Below are 16364 nucleotides of genomic sequence, written 5' to 3'. Positions count from 1 at the left end.
TTCATTTCCTGTTATGAATTTGGAGTGCAATTTTGTTCACCCTCCTTAAGAAGCGATAACATTACCCTCTATTTCATTGGTTGAAATGGTGTAGGTCCACACTTGCAATATATATTTTTGTAAGTATGACATCACATTGTGGTGAGATAACTATCATTTCAATTATAGGAAGGAGGGTAATGTCACCCTCCTAATAAGTGGAGGGTGAACAAAAACTAAAAACATGAATTTGTACTTAATTCTATGTCTGTTTTCTAGGGAATTGATGTGTAGAAGCATGCCTAAATTGCTATTCTTTTCAATGTAAACTCGCTATTGGTTATTTACTAAAACCCAACAGTTCGATTAATACACTCAATTTAATTTGGACAATAGATTTGGAAAGCTTTGTGGGATAAATTTTGATGTAGTACCAAATTTGTGGCGATTTTCCAGTTTTGCTCATGTCTGGGATTTTTCCTATGTATTAATCCTATGTGTTTTTTTGGTACTTAGGGCGTGCTCGCAATAATTGTGGATACAGTTTTATGTTTTAACTTCAGATTCTGCTGCAGATTTTAGAAGAAATTGAGAAATCTATTTGTCGCAGCTGGGAGATTACAAAATTTTCATTTCTTTTTAAGAATTTGTATTGTAGAATTCCAAAAGCTATCTAAACCCAATTTTGGAATATTGAGAATTTCTTCTAAAAATCATTTATGCAAAATTTTTGACAAACATTCTAAAATGATTTTTAGAAGTTGGAATTTAAAAATCTGTCAAATTAATTTTTTGCAAACACCCACTTACTATTCACAAAATAAAGTAAAAATATATATATTACCAAAAATTCCTATCACTCGGAGCCGGAGGTAGGGTGGTTTTGGACCATTTTGATTTATTGGTTTGTCTTTATAAATTTTTTTTTGTATTTGTTAGTTTTGTGCCAAATTTTTGTAAATTATTAATTTTTCTGGGTGAGAGAAATCAAAAAGTAAAAAATTATGATTGAAACTCTTAATTTTTTATTTTTCCTATTCCTCTCTCAAAGAAGAATCAATAATTCATAAAAAATTGATGCAAAATTAACAAATTAAATAATTAAATAAAGACAAACTAAGAATTCAAAAAAAAAGAGTGGCTTATTGGTCCAAAACCACCTGTCGAGTTGTCGGGCTTTGGAATTGGAAGGTAAGAACAATTGCTAGTTTTAAACAGATAGGGGTTCGATAATTAACCCTGTTCTGCTAAAAGTTCTTTAAAAAATAAGTATTTATTTGTAATTTTTTAATTTAAAAATAATGCATTTAAAAAATAATTTTTTAGTTTTTATAACGTTCAAAAAATCTCATTCAAATCTATCAAATAATATTTATATTGTACAAAAAATTATTTCCAATAATCTTTTATTTTTAAACTTTAAAATTGTAAATAAATACTTATTTTTAAAAAATTCTTAGCAGAACAGCTAGGATTAAATCTTAGGCAAAATCCTGACATTTTCTCAATAGTGACCGAATCGGTCCGAAGTGAAGTAAATGGACAGGATCCGGCCCCTTCTCACCTCCCACGCCCTTCCTCACTTGCTTCTTGTTCTTTTCCTCTTTGTTATCTACCCTCCGAAGAACAATTCCTCTGTCAGATCTCTCTCTCTCTCTCTCTCTCTCTCTCTCTCTCTCTCTCGCTGAAGCCATTGCCAGACTTTTTTTGCTGATTAAATCCCAGCCCAGGTAGCTTAAATAAAAAGTACTCAGGATAATCAAACAGGTTTTTTTTTCATCTTGTACGTATCTTGGTTTCAAATTTTTAATTCGCTTCGGTATCTTGTTTATTTATGGTTTTCTAGGTTCAAATCGATTCAGTTTTGTGGCTTAAATCGAGCTTGCATGCTAGGGGTTTGAAGGCTTGCCAATTTGGAACGAAATTGCATTTTATTGGAATCCCATTTGGTGGTCTACGACTACGTATTTTAGAGGTGAGAAAAAACTGTCGAACTGCAAATCCAATCCGAACCAGTCCAAGCCAGTCAGTTTGGTTAGCAGCGTGAGGACATGGGGACGGTGCTGTGCATCCGACTACTCTGAGGATGCGGCGCACTGCACAGCACCATCCCCAATTCCGTTATTTAGTCCTTGTTAATTTGGAAAATAAAAAAACTGAAGTAAACGGTTTGGTTTGTAGATATACTAGCGCATACCCGTGCCTGAAGGCACGGCTCAAAGAATGCGGCATGAGAATTGGCTTTTAGTGTCGTTACTCTTCAGCAAAATCGTGCCCATGGACACACACCCATATAACTTGACCCCAACACAAATCGATTTTTAATTAGTGGGGACCGCTTCGACTAATCTAAAATTCAACAGCTCCATCGAGAGTCAGTCACACTCACACTTGAAGTGAAATTAACTACAAACAATGTCATCTTAGCCTAAACGTAATGTGATTGCACGTTCAACAAATCGTATACAATAGCAATTACAAAACCAGACACAACACCAGTGAGAGACCCATCTTCGTCCTCTAACCTATTAAAACACAATCAACTGTAATAAATTTCAAACCCCAATTTATCATGACTTACATTCGAATCATCCTTTAGATTCTCACCCGTTCTAAGCCACTTCAACCCATTCGTATCTCTTTCCACTTCTTACCATAATCAAATCATCTATTCTCATCTCCCTCTAGTAATAGCAGGAGGACCTCATATCTTGCAATATTTCTGCATGAAAACAGAAACCCATTGCATGTGATCCTTATGCACCTGCCCACCTCCGTAGCTCTCTCATGCAGTTTCTCCCATCTGCAACACCAACCCCTGCTTCATAACCTAATAAAAAGAAATTAACAAAACTAAGAATATTATCAAAATAAATATTTTATTTGTCCTACCGCATATTAATTTGACTCAACATCAAAAAAGCAACAAAGACACAATCTTCAATTAGAATTGGAATTCCCATAAGAAACTGGAATAGAGATCATGTTGGTAATGAATCTAATGAGACAAAAAAATTATGTTTACCATAGTATTAGTTTCAAGCAATGAGTTTCACTCCATCCACAACTCGTCACTTCATAGATTAAGCTAAGCCATGCAAATTTGAGCCAGTATGTACATAGATGCCTATGAAAAGGTGTTTTGGCACTTTTGGCGTACTATGGCGTGGCAATGGAAAACACAGCTGGCAAAGCATTTTGGTCATTATATTCCAACTAAATGTATAAAATATGAAGGCAAGCAAATTCAAAACAAAAAGGTTCTAAACGGTATCATACCACCAAAAGCTAATCCTTATTAGACCACCAAAACCTCAGCCATATGATTTCTCTTACACCAAAAAAAACCATTTGTAAAATAAATTCATGTATGATATTAAAACTTCGAAGTCCTGACTGAATGTAAATGTAATACAATAAGGAACATCTCTACCTAATTAACTTACCGTAATACAATGGAGTCTTCGGTCAAACTACAAAATTAATGCTGAAAGCCATGTACGGAAATATAGAATCGCAAGACCAAAACAATTCAGTCTTAATGTACACTCCAATTACTTTATATTTAAAAGAGTTCCAAAATCTTTAGCAAGATGTGGGCACAAAACAAATTAAATTTCGAATTAATACGAACTATGCCTTCAAACTGAGTCGTCTCAATACCTACATTAGGAAGCATTTCTCTGACAAATCCTCTAAAGTTGGATTGCCAAATCTGTTTATTTCATCAAAGCCGTGATCAATAAAATAACCCTCCTACTGTAGTACACTAATTAACTCATGGCCTTTCATATGGCACCATTATACAGGGCCTTGCTATGAAAAAACATAATGTTTAATTAGTTGGCGACAAAGCGAAACTATATCAATAAATGCAGTGCACTATAATAGTGATTACATAACATAAACATAAAAATATCTCACATACCTTGTTCAAAGATAAGTTTTCGGTATATACATCTGGATTGGGTTTCAGTGGTAATGGTTGTTGAAGACAAATGCAAATGAAAAAATTGGAGTTACAATTGGAGATCTCTTGGAGTTGCAATAGGCAGTTCCTAAACGTGGTTTGAAGGGGATAAAATCCTACGGAGGATTTGTGGATGCTTTTCCGAAGGCCAACTCTTCATTTTCAAAAAAGGGGGAAGTGGGGGGTGGGGGGGGGTTCGGCGGTGGGGAACCGGCAGGTTTTTTAAAAATACTAAGGAGTACATTTTACAAAACCAGTGGAACCAAAGATGTCTTATTTCTAAGTTCATTTAGTATCTAACTTATATTCAACAATGTCCACCCCACAACTTACCAAATGAAAGAAATATTAGAGGAAGCAGAATAAAATGATAAGAAATATTGGCATATGAAAATTCTTTTCATCTTTCATTCCCAATGAGAGGTTGTAGGAGACACAAAGCATTCAGTTGTAGCTTTACTTCAACTCCGTTCTTTTTAGAACCTTGTATACCAAAACAAACATAAATTTAGTGATTCATCACAGTGAGAGTTCACAAACATAAATCAAAAAATAAAGTGAGATTGCACCTGGAGAGGTAATATGTATTTAGAACAAAAACACGTTGTTTGTTTGACTTCAGAAATTTCAAATTGATTCTCACCTAATTGCCCACTGATAGTTGTCTAATGCTTTCATTGAATATTCGGCATAATTTCACACATTTTTAAGGCACAAATAGATCTTGTTGCTCTAAATATCCTACTTTAAAGATGAATCATCTAATTTCTAATTTGGATTTGAGAGGCTTCGTTCCAATCATAGTCCGATTTTAGATGTTTGACTTGCCCTTTTCAGTACCTAGTCCGGCTACTTTTTTCCATGATTTTAACGAACACTTTTTTATGCCCACAAAAAAAAGAGGTTTCATTTTTAGCACAGATATCACAGCAAATTCCATATACTTTTAGCCCCCACCCCGAAATTAATTATTAGTCTACTTGAATTACCTGTTTGGTTGGTTAAAATTGGGATACACATCCATTCTGCCTCCTGTGACCTCGCCGGACCCTTTAAACCCTTTACTCTCTCTCATTTCTATTTTGAAAAAAAAGAAGGGAGAAAGTAGCTGATTGGAATTACCACAGAGGGAAAAAATCATATTCATTAGATCAGCCTCCCCTCCCTTTTTTGAACAACATCACTAAGTTTTGCAAAACACTCTTATTATGAGAAATTCATCAAAGATGCCTTTTATATTAAAAATCACATGCGAGTACACTTATCAAGTCTCCAATAAAATAACCAAACAAACTAACCCTTTGTTAAGGTTAATCTTAACAAAGATAAAATTACGGAAGAAGACCACCGGCTATACTCCAATTAAAATTGCAAAAGATAAAATTAGAAAGGAAATAGAGCTAATACTACCTAATCAAGAACTTAAATGTTTAGACAGCCAAAATGAGTTCTTCACCAAGGCTTTTTTATCACACATAGCGATCACGTCTTTTTATCAAAGATGTGTTTTTTTTTTTTTGTCTACATTCAAAAAATGAAAAAGCAGATTTAGAAGAAATAAAAAATCTCACCAAACTAACCGTCTACCTTCAATATAGTAAAAATTCATAAGCATGCGAATGGATAAATGTAAACAAAAACTTTAAGTGTACCTCAATTTTCCTATAAACTTGTTAGGTAAACCTGTTGCAAAACAAACTCAAACATCATAAATTAATTTAGAAATAATCCTTACGTAATCGAGTTTTGATGCGATTAAAAAAAAAGACCTGAATAGAAAGACCCAAACGGGAGCACCGGAAGAATAGAACTTTGTTGCCATCGACGTTGTTGGATGAACTCATATTCATGTTGCAAAAATGTGAACAAAAAACCCTAACTGAAGAGGTAAAGTACCTCTCAATTTTTGAACCACGGTTTAGAGAGAGAGAGAAGGTTTCAAATTTTGAACCAAAAGGAGAAGGGAACAAAATTAGGTTTTGGAAAAGGAAATGAAATTAAATCAAAATCATATCTCATTACTGATTCATCTAATTCTATATCAGGGAAACATTTAAGACTAAAAAAGGAATATAGAATGGAGGGCAGAGATTTATGCAGAAGAAGGGGATAAATCTAGAGCGTTGGTTGTCTATTGGATTCAAACACAGCTCTGTTTTATTATATAGATGCTTGGAAAGCGGTATCGATGTTTGGTTGTTACTTTCATGGTCTCCATATAAATAGTGTACGAAGTACCTCACGAACACGTATGATGTTCACATTCCGCTCTTCATGGATTTCAACTCCAACATTTTTGTCTCGAAGTGGCTCTACCTATAATTATGGCACATAATTTCAAATTTGTTTAAAAGATTCAAATTTCAAATTTAAAAGATTCAAACAATAAAAGAAGGTAGGGATACAATAATTATGGCACATAATTTCAAATTTGTTTAAACTCCAAATAATCCACACAACAGACTTTTTGGAAAGACACAAAGCATTGTGCAGGAATAATACCAAAGAATCTTTTTCAATAGCATAGGTGAGAAGTCCTTTCCCCTTATCTGCATAACTTGACTTCTGCCTTGCCTGAGCAATTGTGTTCGCCCTTTGTGTATCCTTTGAAGTAATGCATAATGAAACGTTTATTCGCAAAAATAAAAACGCTGATTAAAATAATTATAACATAAAGAGCGTGCTTAAGGAATACCTCACGAATATGGAGGTTGTTGCCAATGTTGGCACAGTGCTCATCACGGGTAGCCCCGATATTTATTTCGTGTAGAGGTTGTGTCTATAAATAGACAACGAATAGTTCAGTCAGTTGCATCGACTATCATATTTGTTGTTTTTAATTTAATTTTGCATGTCATTGTTTTTATTCAAAAGAGTCTTACCCTAGTATCCCATAGCAGGTGTTGTTCTGATCGCTGAGTAGTGCTTTGCTTTAGGTTTCGTTCTCTTTCCCGTCGCGCACGTTGTGCCGATGCCAATTTTGATATATCTTTACCAACCTGTGGCTAAAGAGAGAAGCAGTATTACTTAAGAAATTTTTTTTTTTTTCAAATGAAAGGTAGAAGACATGTGTCATCTTGTGTTGTGTCAACGTGTGATACCTTAGAGTTTTCCTTTCCACTCCCTACATACGTTGCCTTCCTTTTCTTAGCCATTGCCCCTATTCTTTGTACATCCTGTTAAGAGACACATAAATTATATTACAGGTACTAATCAATGTTTGGCAGAACCTCCATATTTATATGGAGACCTACCTCGTGAACATGGATAGCATGGTGAACATCAATTGAGAAAGAATTATTAAAAAAAAATGGTTAGAAGATATAGATAGTCGAACACATGAATTAATAGCACGCGCGTGAGAGTCGAGCCCCAAAACAAAGGCTTCGACCTACCTTGTGAACATGGATAGCACGGTGAACATCAATTGAGAAAGAATTATAAAAAAAAAATGGTTAGAAGATATAGATAGTCGAACACATGAATTAATAGCACGCGCGTGAGAGTCGAGCCCCAAAACAAAGGCTTCCTGAGTTCCATGGCGGTCTCGTGACTACAGTTGCACCATAACTGAGAGTTACCAAAGTGCACTATGTCTCGTCATAAAGAAAACCAAACCCATCCAACAGTGCATTCTTAATTGGTTTACTAAGAAACATATATAGATTTGCAGATTTGAACGACCATTCATTGCACAGGTTATCATGCTACCAGTTGAACACCCGAATCATTTTTTCCCCATGTATTTAACATAAAAATTTTGGAATACATATTTGCTTACAGCAAGATGTACTCTGAACTACCTATAGGATTCATATGCTGCAATGTTGTACATCAGCATGTAGCTTATCACATAGCAAAACAATGTTTATCTAGATGCCAAGGTCACAATTCTTTAATGTCTCGTGACCTAACTTTCCTCTACTCGCCTAATTCAATATCTGAAACTCAGGCGTCCAAAGTTTGGGTAAAAAATGCCCGTGCCTGAAGGCACGGCGCAACGCATTTTGAATACAATTAAAATGAATTACGAAACTATTGACCACCCCCGCCAACGAAGCTGATTTATACGGGAAGATTTGTTTTCTTAAATTAGGTTCATGCCCGTGCCTAAAGCCATGGCTCAAACGATCGCACACACAAATAGACATTGGACTCACGTGCAATATATCAACCCTTGTCCAACGAACCAAACTACGCAAAAAAAAAAAAAAAAACCAAGCATATTCGTAGAAATTCCCTGTGCTTAAAGCCGCAACGCGATGTAATAGGAAGTTTGCAACTATACAAAATTACAAATCGGCCAGACACAGACAAACCACAACAAAGTAAAAAAAATGGTCCTGCCGCCTCAGACATGAACAACAGAAAAAAAAAATGGTCCCGATAATTAGTTACAGTTAGCTACATACAATTGCACAATGTAAATCTCGATAATTTGACATAAATATGGAATCTCATGATTCTTTGACAAAGTAGGATGATTCCCAACAAAAAAAAAAGGGGCAGACTATAAGTCTCTAATGATTGAGGAGAAACATGCCTGATTTGAATCCAACCTAATAGCAAACGAAAAGCCCCTCATCCAGGTTGATTCATTGTGTAAATTGTATGTTACTTAAAAGGTCTTCATATGATGTCCCTGCTATACACCATTTTCCCCTTTTATGTGGAATTGTAAGGGAATTAACAATCACACTTGGGACAAAAGAAATCTCAAACTCCCACTCTGTCGAAGGACTTGGAAGCTTCACAGATAAGTTCTGATTTGTTAAAGAAATGGCTACCATCTAAAAAAGCTAGATTGATGAGCAATTGACAGTATAATAATCTTAGAACATGAAACTCCTATTAAACGGCATGAGAATGGTTCTCACTAAAAAAGTAAAACTGAAAGGTTTAAAAAAAATGTGTGGGGTAATCCGTGGAAGTCATCTTGTACCCAATAAATCCATGGAAGTTGTCCACTCTTAAGAATCTGAAACAAAATCATCTAAACTAAAAGCCTACTTGGACATAAAAATTGGATAACACAATTGCAAAAATCAAAACAAAAATGTGGTTTTCCTATTGAAGTGTTCAAATCAGATATTTCATTATTGCCTCCAGACTACATGAATTGGGAATCATGAGAAAAACTAAGTTAAATAGAGCATAAAGAACAAAAATATGAAACAAACATGTGAGATGCATGTGTGTGAAAATAAAAACACATCCAATATTTACCACACAAAAAAAAAACATGATTTTGATTAATAAGAGTCTTACACTTGTATTTATCGGCGAGTGTTGTTCCGATCGCCTTTCAGTGGTTTGCTTAAAAATACGTTCTCGTTCTCGTTGGGCACGTTGCGCTAGTGTACCTTTTGATATATCTTTACCGGATTGTTCCTAAAATACGTGTATAAACAAATTTGAGAAATTAGAATGTCGTTTAGCTTATTGACTATAAAGATAGAAGATAGAAGATACGTCAAAGGGTGATACCCGTGAATCTTTTTCTCCATTGCTAACACATGTTGGCTTTCCTTTGCTGGTCATTGCCTAATGCAAAAAGACAAAAAAAAAAAAAAAAAACGGCAAACCAACATTGGAAAGAAAATATTGAAATAGTGGCTCCTTATACTATTGATATGGGGCAGACCACCGCCTTGAAACGGCAAAAAATAAAGTCACTTAAGTCTCTGACAAATGGAGTACTAAAAGGCAATGGTGCACTCTGCTGGTGTGAACCGATGGAATAGAAAAGCTTCAATTGGCTTGGCGTAGACGAATGGCAACAACTTAATTGGTCTCGTAATGTACTGAAGCATTATTTCTTTGAAAATTGAGGAGCTCAAGGAACACTATGCCATTCAACTGACCCACGTTGCAGAAGGCATAGTAGTTGAAGCTAATGAATTATGACAGAGCAATTCTATTTGTATGAGGCATTTTTACAAACACCTAGGATGCATTAAAATAAGGAACTTCCGGTTTGCCTGAAGACTACCGCCTGAACATACCGATTACAAATTGGGTACACGCAATGCATGTGCAGGGCATGAATCAAAGAACTGGAAAAATCTATACACAACGTACAGGGCACGAAAACAATACAATCATTCAATCAGATTATACAACGTACAGGGCATGAATCAACATTGCACAAAAAAAAATATAGGTATAATCAGTCGTGCTAACCCGTAACAATTCGTTTCCAAATGGGTAGCTGCATGTGTTTTCGTTTCCAAATTGACTTTTTAAGACAATTTGCAAATAGCATTACAGGGCACGAAAACAAATCGTATTATCAGGTTCCTTCGAAAATACATCAGAGCAAAAAAACATGTCAGCACATCTATGTGAAACTATGGGGAGAGAGAGAGAGAGAGGGGGAGAGTTACTGGACTGTAGGGTGATGCAGAGCCGGACATTGAAGCTTTCCGTTCACCTTTTTTATCGAAAATACATCATAGTTTCACATAGCTGCATGTGTTGGGTCATTAGGGATTGGCGATCTGCCGGCGCGGGGAGAATGAGGTGATGGCCAACCTGCATGATGGGAGGAGGCGGAGGAAGGCCGTATTCGGAGAGAGAGAAGGCCGTATTTGCAGAGAGACAGAGCGCGAGAGAGAGAGCGTGAGAGGGAGAGGGGTCTGCAAATGGAAATCGGATTTCCAAAATAGAAGGGGAATGTGTGATTAGAAAATGGTCAAAAAAAGTTATCAATTTACGGACATGCCATTTTGTAGAATGGAGGGCAGAGATTTATGCAGGAGGAAGAGATAAATCTGGAGCGTTGGTTGTCTTTTGGATTCAAACACAGCTCTGTTTTATTATATAGATTCTCACGGTTCTGATTTCAAATCCATCTAAACCACAATTTTACATTACATATACTACTATTTAATTGATATGTTATTTAGGAACTTTAGACAATAATAAACTCAACCATTATATACATTGAGCATGTATAATTAAACCATATTTCTTTAGTGACTTATCATGAGTTTGAATCTATTTTAGTGACTTGTAGTGATTTTAACGCAATTGGTTCAGACACAAGTTCTGTTTACAAGTTTTTTTTTATGAAAAAACTTAATTGATTAAAATGCTTTTTGAAAAATTATCCCAAATTAAAGTAAACCGTGGTTCGAAATAGAAACTGAGCTGTAGTTTAATGTTTTAGATTGGTTTGGTTCTATGTGTTTTGCGTAGGGGATAGGATTGGTTATGAAAATCTTCAATCCGTAAGAATTGGTTTGATTCATTGTTTATCGCAAACCCGAACCAATTCATTCCTTGCTCACCCCTACTACCAATGTTGAATTGTACATTGTCCTTCAACTATGCAAACACCTCATTTAGACAAATTGTGTTTCCTATTTCTTTTCTTTATTAAAGTTCAACTATAGGAAACACATCCATTGAATCAATTTCCACCTCCACGTTACTGATTAGTCTGTCCTTTTTAGGAAGATACATACTTATGAAAGAAAGAAAGAAAGACATATTACAAAAGGATTGCCAAAACCGCTGCTTTCTATAAGCAAAACGGGTACAATAGGAAACACTTTTTAATTGAGGAAACACTTTTTAATTGCCTCTCCTTATATATTGATACTGAGTACACGCTTATTTTATATCACTCATAATATTCTTCCTTGGAGTTGGGTTCCACCCATCGAAAGCATGGCTTCTTCCTTCTCTGATTGGGCATGGCTTCCAAGAAACCTCCTCCTTTCCATTCTAGAAAAAATTGATCAGTTCTCGGACTATGTACGGTTTAGTGGCGTTTGTCGACAATGGCGTCGCTATGCCCTCGACCTGGTTACTGATGATTACAAGCAGAGGTTACGCATCTTCAAATCGTGTCATAATAAACTCCCTGTGTTGATGATGGACACAAACGAAAACAGTGAACCAGCAAAGCGACTTTTGTTTAGTCTTACCAGAGAAATTACGTACTCAGTGGATTTGCCATTGCCTTGTACTAGGAGGTTTATAGGATCTGCCTTTGGATGGTTATTAGCTATAGAAAGAAGCACCATGGTCATAACCCTCTTAAACCCCTTTACTGGTGGAGCCGTTTCTCTCCCGCCTTTGAAAGATCCTTATGGTCTCTATGAAGGTTACATCGATGATGATGATCCAGAGGACTTTATTAGGAAGGCAATTCTATCATCCGATCCATCTCTAAGCCCAAACAACTACGAGGTTGTGGTTATCTATGATGGAATGTGTCGATTAGCTATGTTCAAATCTGGACAAGAGTCATGGAATTTTATTGATAGACGTGATTACTCATGCTCATGTTTTGATGTTATTTATCATCACAAAGGTCAAATTTATGGCGTCGACAAAATGAGTAACCTAGTGAAAATTGACTTTGCTAGCGGTACAGAAATAGCTTTAACCAAACAAGTAAAACCTTCGATTGATATGGCTGACGCCGTTTATCTCGTTCAATCACAAGAGGGTGATCTACTACATGTACAAAGGTATTGGGAGGGGCGTCCTGATGGTGATCAGACAGAGAAAACTTCAAGAATTGCTGTTTTTAAGTTGCTACAACATCCAACTGGGGAGGCAGAGGCAACATGGGTTCCTATTAGTCGCTTAGGGAACCAAGCCTTATTTGTAGGCGACAATCATTCTCTATCGGTTTCAACATTAGAGTTTCCCGAGTGCCTACCTAACTGCATATACTACACGCAACACTTCCATTGCGACTGTCCAGGTTATGTGCCCAGGGGGATCGATGAGGACATGGGTATCTTCAATGTGGAGGAAGAAAGCTTTCAATCGTGTTGCATACCAGATCCTCATCTTGGAAACAACGTTCTGCCTCTAATCTGGTTTGTGCCAAATATGAGAGGAACAATTTCTTCGTGTTTTCAATCTACTTCTTGTAATAGTAGTGGGTTGATGCAGTCAGAATTTGGAAAAATTAAAATTATTTAAGTCTTGTGGTTTTACATTAGTATATAATGTGAGTCGAAGAGTCTTTATCATTTATTTTGTTAGTCCAGGAGTCCAGTTGCTTTTGTATTTGTTTTGTGAGTCTTCCTAGTTTTTTAGATATGGAGTCAAAGTTTTATTTCCTATTCTTGGAGGGATGTTTCAAGATATCTATTTAAGGCTTTAGCCATAAATGAAATGGGGGAGTTTGAGTTAATGAAAATATTTGCGAGTATTTATTGCTTGGAGTTGAGGATTCCTTCTAAAATCAAGTGTGTGACTTGGTCGCGTCGAGTGGCGTCCGCCGTTAATATCGTTGAGTGACATCTGCTACCCTCGATCGAGTGGCATTCTAAGACTATCCCAAACATCGCAGGTCCCAGCCTGCATCATGGATTTACCATGGAATAATATTGATGCGCTTGCTTGTGGTCAATATGGAGAAGAATATTTCATGGCCGAAGTGTAAATGGTGAACGGTTTGTTTTTTTTCTTTAAATATGTTATTCAAATTGGGGAGTGATTTTCGCACTCCCTGAATTGTTACCTGCACTCGGAAAACCAATATAGGTTGATTTTCTTACTGCCTAAATTGTTAACTTTTAGGGAGTGCGGTTAATAATTTAACGAGTGCAAAAATCACTCCCCTTATGATTGATCTAAACATCATACAAAGAAATTGTAGAATTTCCAAGCACAATAGGGATTGAACCAAGTCAGAATCGAGTCCGCTTAATTGTTCGATTGGGTTCGGCCGGCAGCATGGTTGGGTTGGATTATTAGGATTATTAAAAAAGCCTACAAGCCCAAATATAAAACAAATAAAACTCAATACCCTAGAAGGCCTAAAAAGCCCAAATCAAACAATTAAGCACACAAAAGAGCCGCGTCTTTGAGGCGAGTAATCTTGAGATTAGACTTGGGTTCGATCGGTGGCCACTCCGATCCATCTTTGTTTTCTTCCCATCTTCTTCTTTCTTCCTTTCACCCATTTTTCTCTGCATCGGATTCAGTCATAATAATCGATGAATCATGGAGCTGAATTCATAACTTCTAGCTCAAAATATTAGGGAATTGATATTCGCGCTCCAAGATTTACTGCAGGCGCTCCACCTTTTTGTTTTTATACTGTGATGTTGCCAGCAACATCACAGTGTAAAAACAAAATATACACTAATGTTGCCAGCAACATCACAATATAAAAACAAAAAGGTGGAGCGCCTACAGTAAATCTTGGAACGCGAAAATCAGTTCCCAAATATTATTGGGTTCACTTTTATGGCCACTCCGATCCATCTTTGTTTTCTTCCCATCTTCTTCTTTCTTCCTTTCACCCATTTTTCTCTGCATCTGATTCAGTCATAATAATCGATGAATCATGGAGCTGAATTCAAAACTTCTAGCCCAAAATATTATTGGGTTCACTTTTATGGGGATGGGTTTGCCTGAACAGGCCCAATCTGTAATTGGAAGGCAGTTTTTGAGATGAGTCCACATGGCCCACATTGTAGTGTGATAGTACTACTCTGTGCTTCATTTCAAAGAGAATTTCACTCACCAAAAAAACCAGGTCATGATGAATCAATGGCAAATCTCAGGTCAAATCACTTTCCAAAAAAAAAAAAAACTTTTGGTCAAATATCAGGTCATGAAGAATCAATGGCAAAACACATTGACTGAACTCGTAGAGCTAATTATTCAAGGGTAACGTGATTCTTTTGACTTGTTTACAATATCCAATTTACATCGTCATTCTTCTGATTTTTTTATGATAACTGAAAGTTTTCTTTGTCGTTCAAAAAATAAAAATTGCCCCGTCAAATCAATTCATGTACTACTAAATTCGGCAAGTAATTCGACAAACGTTTAATTTGGCATCCATTAAGCCATAATGTACAATTTCGCAAAGAGAACGGCTTAAAGCATCAGCAGTGGAATAAGCAAATGTGAATAATCAAAAGATCCCACATCACATTTTGATTATCCATTTAGAGGTTACTAAAGTTAACAATGTCAAATCCCATATTGGTTATTTTTTGCTCATAATCAAAACCAATGGGCCCTCCAAACTTTTTTCCTTCATTTCACGCATATGTTTTGAAAAAGTGGTTTTTGAAGGAAAAAAAACAGTTTATGTTAGAAATAGTTCAAAAAAAAAAGTTTTTGAAAACAAAAAACAGTTTTTTCAAAAAACGCATTCACTTAAAAACTATAAATACAATTTTGAGAAATTTTGAAAGAATTGTATTTACACAAATAATTTTGAAATTTTAAAAACTATAAATACATTTTTTGAAAAACAGATTTTTGTAAAAAAAAAATTTCTATAAAAGAGTTTTGAAATTTCAAAAACAGTTTTTTGAAAAACACACTCTATTTACTTACAGTTTTTAAAATTAAAAAACTGAAAAAAAAAACAGAAAAAAAAATCTGAAAGTTACAATTTTTGAAAATTATTTTTTGAAAACATTGTTGAGAGAGAGAGAAAGAGAGAGAGAGAGAGAGAGAGAGAGAGAGAGAATGTTTTTGTGTAATGTTACAATTTTTTAAAATTATTTTTTGAAAACATTGTTGAGAGAGAGAGAGAGAGAGAGAGAGAGAATGTTTTTGTGTAATGTTGGTGTACTTAATTAAAAGATAAAATTTGGTTATTGACAAAATATTGCTAGTTTTGATTATTGAAGAGATAAATTTGATAAATTGTTAAGAGGTTGCTAGATTTAGTTATTCTAATGTGAGCACTTTTTTTTTATCTAACATTGCTAACTTTAACAGTTTTTTATTTTGCTTATTCCACTGTGGATGCTCTTACGGCTGGTGATGGTAATGGTCTTTCAAGAGATCTCAACAAATTAAATGACACGTAATTGGAGAATATTTACCTCAAGTTCACACTCGTGAGTCGCGATAGACCAAAAAGGTTCAAAAGCATTTGTCAAAACATAGCTTCGAAGTTCACGGACGCGGGGGCTCTGCTGCCCAGGGTGGGCAGCAGCCCCTGCCCACACTCACACACGACACCGTTTTATCAAATGAAAAAAAAAACAAACTCTTCCGCTTGCAATCCTATGGAACAGAAACGCGATTATGAGAGCTTTAGAGTTAAAATTTAATTATGTCTCTTTAGAATAATATGATCAGAATAATAAGATCTTCACGTCAATTCAAACGGATTGAAAATTGGAGTACTTAATTTTTTAATCATATTTTTTAATATATAAACGGTCTAAAAAAAATTAAGTGTGCCATTTTTTAATTCGTTTGAACAAGTACGAATATCTTATTATTCTAATTATATTATTTTAAAGCATCATGATTAATTTTTGTCTCTAGGACTCTTATAATTAAGTATCTGCTCTTTATTTAGGATCCTGTAGATCAGAAACGTGATTATGAGAGTCCTATAGACAAAAGTTAATTATATCCTTTTAAAATAATATGATTAGAATAATAAGATATTCGTACTTGTTCA

The 16364-nt window shown here is 35.4% G+C and overlaps 2 protein-coding genes and 1 long non-coding RNA gene across 3 annotated transcripts; 1 reads left to right on the top strand and 2 right to left on the bottom strand.

The window, feature by feature from the left end:
* The first annotated feature begins 1656 nt into the window (after positions 1-1656).
* Positions 1657-12950, top strand: LOC131318972 (F-box protein SKIP23-like). Its single transcript, XM_058349053.1, has 2 exons — positions 1657-1954; positions 11602-12950. Exon 2 carries the CDS (start codon positions 11624-11626, stop codon positions 12893-12895), a length of 1272 nt encoding a protein of 423 aa, XP_058205036.1. The 5' UTR covers positions 1657-1954; positions 11602-11623; the 3' UTR covers positions 12896-12950.
* Positions 2408-7137, bottom strand: LOC131321298 (uncharacterized). Its single transcript, XM_058352294.1, has 6 exons — positions 7051-7137; positions 6832-6954; positions 6645-6728; positions 6355-6553; positions 2752-2809; positions 2408-2504 (listed from the first exon to the last, which is right to left on the bottom strand). Exons 1-6 carry the CDS (start codon positions 7102-7104, stop codon positions 2408-2410), a joined length of 615 nt encoding a protein of 204 aa, XP_058208277.1. The 5' UTR covers positions 7105-7137.
* On the bottom strand, positions 9203-10477 carry LOC131318975 (uncharacterized). The gene is made up of 3 exons (XR_009197847.1): positions 10336-10477; positions 9437-9493; positions 9203-9340 (listed from the first exon to the last, which is right to left on the bottom strand). It is a non-coding gene; the product is annotated as an uncharacterized LOC131318975 (long non-coding RNA).
* Positions 12951-16364: the final 3414 nt, after the last annotated feature.

This window comes from Rhododendron vialii, chromosome 3a, assembly GCF_030253575.1.
Source record: "Rhododendron vialii isolate Sample 1 chromosome 3a, ASM3025357v1".
In the NCBI taxonomy this organism is placed as follows: domain Eukaryota; kingdom Viridiplantae; phylum Streptophyta; class Magnoliopsida; order Ericales; family Ericaceae; genus Rhododendron; species Rhododendron vialii.
The sequence above is the reverse complement of the archived record's forward strand: the minus strand, read 5'-3'. Positions and strand labels throughout refer to the sequence as shown.

Coding starts and splice junctions, on each gene's coding strand:
- LOC131321298 (XM_058352294.1), bottom strand. CDS start 7,104: ATGGCTAAGAAAAGGAAGGCAACGTATGTAGGGAGTGGAAAGGAAAAC. Junction 6,955..7,050: donor GTGGAAAGGAAAACTCTAAG/GTATCACACGTT, acceptor TTCTCTCTTTAG/CCACAGGTTGGTAAAGATAT. Junction 2,505..2,751: donor TGCATGAGAGAGCTACGGAG/GTGGGCAGGTGC, acceptor GTGTTTTAATAG/GTTAGAGGACGAAGATGGGT.
- LOC131318972 (XM_058349053.1), top strand. CDS start 11,624: ATGGCTTCTTCCTTCTCTGATTGGGCATGGCTTCCAAGAAACCTCCTC.